Source organism: Otolemur garnettii, unplaced genomic scaffold (assembly GCF_000181295.1).
Source record: "Otolemur garnettii isolate 467f Iridium unplaced genomic scaffold, OtoGar3 scaffold00014, whole genome shotgun sequence".
NCBI lineage: Eukaryota > Metazoa > Chordata > Mammalia > Primates > Galagidae > Otolemur > Otolemur garnettii.
The window spans coordinates 28,083,911-28,087,583 of NW_003852409.1; the positions used below are offsets into that span (position 1 = coordinate 28,083,911).

The window sequence follows — 3,673 nt, forward strand, 5'->3', positions numbered from 1 at the left end:
ACAGTAACTAAGAAAATGCCGTGAAGGCTATGTTAACCAGTTTGATGAAAATATTTCAAATTGTATATAAAACCAGCACATTGTACCCCATGATTACATTAATGTACACAACTAAGATTTAATAAAAATAAAAAAACATACAATGATATTAAAAAATTTAAGTAATTACCTTCATAGACTTTGATTGTAACAGTCGGTTGATTATCAGAAGCTGTAGAAAAAATTTGAGACTTCTTGGTGGGCACCACAGTGTTCCTTGGAATCAGTTTAGTCATGACACCTCCGACAGTTTCAATACCAAGTGTAAGGGGACATACATCAAGCAATACCAGATCACCTGCAAGAATAAATTTCTCAAGTTAACTTCTAATTTCTCTACACAAATTATCTTTTCCACCTCACTATTTGGTTAAAAGTTTTAAGCACATTTTAGAGTAAATTAGTGAATAAGGATCTTAAGACTGCCCCAGGTCTTGTCTTCACTATATCCTTTACTAGCAATGTGTCCTTTTCCAAAGCAAGAGCAATGAGACCTCTTATCAAGCTACTGACACACTGTGAAAGATGCTGTGATGACCCACCTGTATCCTGATCCCCAGAAAGCACACCGGCCTGGACAGCAGCACCATATGCTACAGCCTCATCTGGGTTTATGCCACGGGATGGCTCCTTGCCATTAAAGAATTCTTTAACTAGTTGTTGAATCTTTGGAATTCGTGTAGAGCCACCAACAAGAACAATTTCATCGATATCTGACTTCTTTAAATCAGAATCCTCCAACACTTTCTGGACAGGCTTCATGGTAGACCGGAACAGATCCTATGAGTAAGAGACATGGTTACAATGTGATGTCTGTTAAATCTAGATATGGTCTAAATATCTAAATAAGACGTCCTAAATTCAGAGAGTCTAATGAGATCTTATAAGCAAAGCAAAAAAGAAGGAACATACCATGTTTAGCTCTTCAAATTTGGCCCGAGTTAGGGTCTCAGAAAAGTCTTCTCCTTCATAGAAGGACTCAATTTCGATTCTTGCTTGATGTTGAGAAGACAGGGCCCGTTTGGCCTTTTCTACCTCACGCCGCAGTTTCTGCACAGCTCTATTGTCCTTCCTAACATCTTTGCCAGTCTTCTTTTTATACAGCTTGATGAAGTGCTCCATAACACGTTGGTCGAAGTCTTCTCCACCCAGATGAGTATCTCCATTAGTGGCCACGACTTCGAAGACACCATTGTCAATGGTGAGAAGAGACACATCGAAGGTTCCACCACCCAGGTCAAACACCAGGATGTTTTTTTCTCCCTCCCTCTTATCTAGGCCATAAGCAATAGCAGCTGCTGTACTGTTAAGAGAATAAAAAAGGAAAACGTTTTGTCAACAGCTCACATCTCCTGAATTAAAGCAAACATGCTACATCCCTGGATTTCACACTTACGGTTCATTGATGATCCTCATAACATTCAGTCCAGCAATAGTTCCAGCATCTTTGGTTGCTTGGCGCTGGGCATCATTGAAATAGGCTGGTACAGTAACAACTGCATGGGTAACCTAAAAGAGCAACAAAAGTACATTGTCACAAGGTTTAACCATTATTTAAATTACTATCAAAATATTTTAGTTTTTAAAGCAGTATACTGATGAGTGTGGTACGTAATTTTTACACCCAGAGAATTGCAAGAAAAGTGATAACACAAAAATTGTCTAGTATTATTTAGTTTCCAGTAAAGCACTAAACAAACCTGACAAACATGGATGTAGTTCCAACAAAAAAATTTAGAACCACGAAGGCATCTAGACATATCGGCCAACCAAGCATATATAATAATGATTAAAAACAAAACAAAACAAAACAAAAAATAAATAAATAACATTGCTCTAGAAATATTTACCTTCTTTCCCAGATAAGCTTCAGCAGTTTCTTTCATTTTGGTGAGAACCATGGCTGAAATTTCTTCAGGAGCAAATGTCTTTGTTTGCCCACCTCCAATATCAACTTGAATGTATGGTTTAGTTTTCTTTTCAACCACCTAATTGAAAGAATACATTTCAGACTAAGATACAATGACATCTCAAACTTTTAAAAGACCCACTTCTTCCGCCATATTTTGCTTTATTTTAGTCCCCTACCTTGATTGAAAATACTTGTATAGATGTCTTTTCGTAAAAGACAAACTTACTCAGTTTCAACTAGTCTTTTAATCCTAAACTATCATGGACAGAGTATTACTAAAATTACTAAATAAGGTGTTACATACATAACGTCCAGATCCTTTTTGTGTTTTTCAGCAACTTAACTCCAAAAACTCCCACTACCATAGCCACCCATACAGATAAGAAAACCAAGACCAACCTTGAAAGGCAAGAACTTTATGTCCTGCTGGACAGACGGATCATTCCATGTGCGGCCAATGAGCCGTTTGGCGTCGAAGACCGTGTTCTCAGGGTTGGAGGTGAGCTGGTTCTTGGCAGCATCGCCGATCAGACGCTCCCCTTCGGGAGTGAAGGCCACATAAGACGGCGTGATGCGGTTGCCCTGGTCGTTGGCAATGATCTCCACGCGGCCGTTCTTGAACACCCCGACGCTGGCGGAAAAACCCAACAGGAGATCAGCTCTATACTTTTCACGCCAGCCGGGAGGCCACGCCCCATCCTCCCCCTTCCTCAGGCCCACTTACCAGGAGTAGGTGGTCCCCAGATCGATGCCGACCACCGTGCCCACGTCCTCCTTCTTGTCGTCCTCCTCGGCCCGCGCTGCGCCGAGGAGCAGCAGCATCGCTGCCACCAGGGAGAGCTTCATCTTGCCGGCGAGTCGGTCACCAGGCAGGCAGGACGTCGTAGGCAATCCTACCACAGGCCGCAGCACAGGAGCGCAGCGAGGTTATGGGTCTGAGGGCGGCAGGGCTCCGGGGTCACAAGGAGCCAAGAACAAGGCGAAGGCAGGTCTGGGACAGGAGGCCGCGGCGCTCACCTCTCACGTTCGAGAAACACCTAAGTCAGTCCTGTCTGTGCTGTCTTGGCCGGCGTCGACCGCGCTGTCGCCGACTCTCCTTATATACCCTCCCCCCAGCCCCGTCGTGGAGGCCGCCGATTGGTGAAGGTGCTGCTCGTTGGAGGCCGCTGATTGGTCCATGACACCAAGCTGTCCGCCGCCGATTCGAAGCGGCATCCTCCGCACTGACGTCACTGCTACGCCCCCCTGGGGGAACTGATTGGCTGCTAGTCGAACCAAACAACGACCAATGGGAGGTAACATCCGCCCCATGCGCCGGTCCCACTGGTCCAGCAGCTGCCTATCCCTCGTGCGACCCCTTACCCCGAGGCCGTTTCCTCCGGTAACCGCTCAGGTCCCGCCCTCACGTTGGGCCCTGGTTCGCCGGAACCGGTCAGGCGCGTCTGTCCCTTGGGGCGATGGGGTCCGAAGCTTTCGCTTTTCCCCGGTGTATCCCTCCCGGGTCACTCATCCTGAAGCGGGCAGCGGCTCTCCCTCCTTCCGGGTTCCATCCCGTCCCAAGCAGACAGGTCTCAGCGTAGGTGCTATGGTGTCTTCAGAATACACTTGTCTGCCTTTCACTGCCACTCGCACTAGCGTGTCCGAGCCTCAAAGTCCTTTCTTGCTCACCACCTCGCAGCCCTTGAGCTGGGGCCTGGGCTGGGCTGGTTCTGTGAGTCGTGG

The 3,673-nt window shown here is 46.2% G+C and overlaps 1 protein-coding gene across 1 annotated transcript in view; it reads right to left on the minus strand.

Moving 5' to 3' along the window:
• Positions 1–3,054, minus strand: part of HSPA5 (heat shock protein family A (Hsp70) member 5) — a 5,089-nt gene extending 2,035 nt beyond the window's left edge. Inside the window, exons 1-7 of the mRNA XM_003785302.2 lie at positions 2,676–3,054; positions 2,351–2,582; positions 1,890–2,027; positions 1,436–1,548; positions 952–1,342; positions 582–819; positions 170–337 (exon numbers count right to left, since the gene is read on the minus strand). Of these exons, the coding sequence (XP_003785350.1) occupies positions 170–337; positions 582–819; positions 952–1,342; positions 1,436–1,548; positions 1,890–2,027; positions 2,351–2,582; positions 2,676–2,797 (1,402 nt within the window). The 5' untranslated portion in view covers positions 2,798–3,054. The remainder of the gene's footprint in view (positions 1–169; positions 338–581; positions 820–951; positions 1,343–1,435; positions 1,549–1,889; positions 2,028–2,350; positions 2,583–2,675) is intronic.
• Positions 3,055–3,673: the final 619 nt, after the last annotated feature.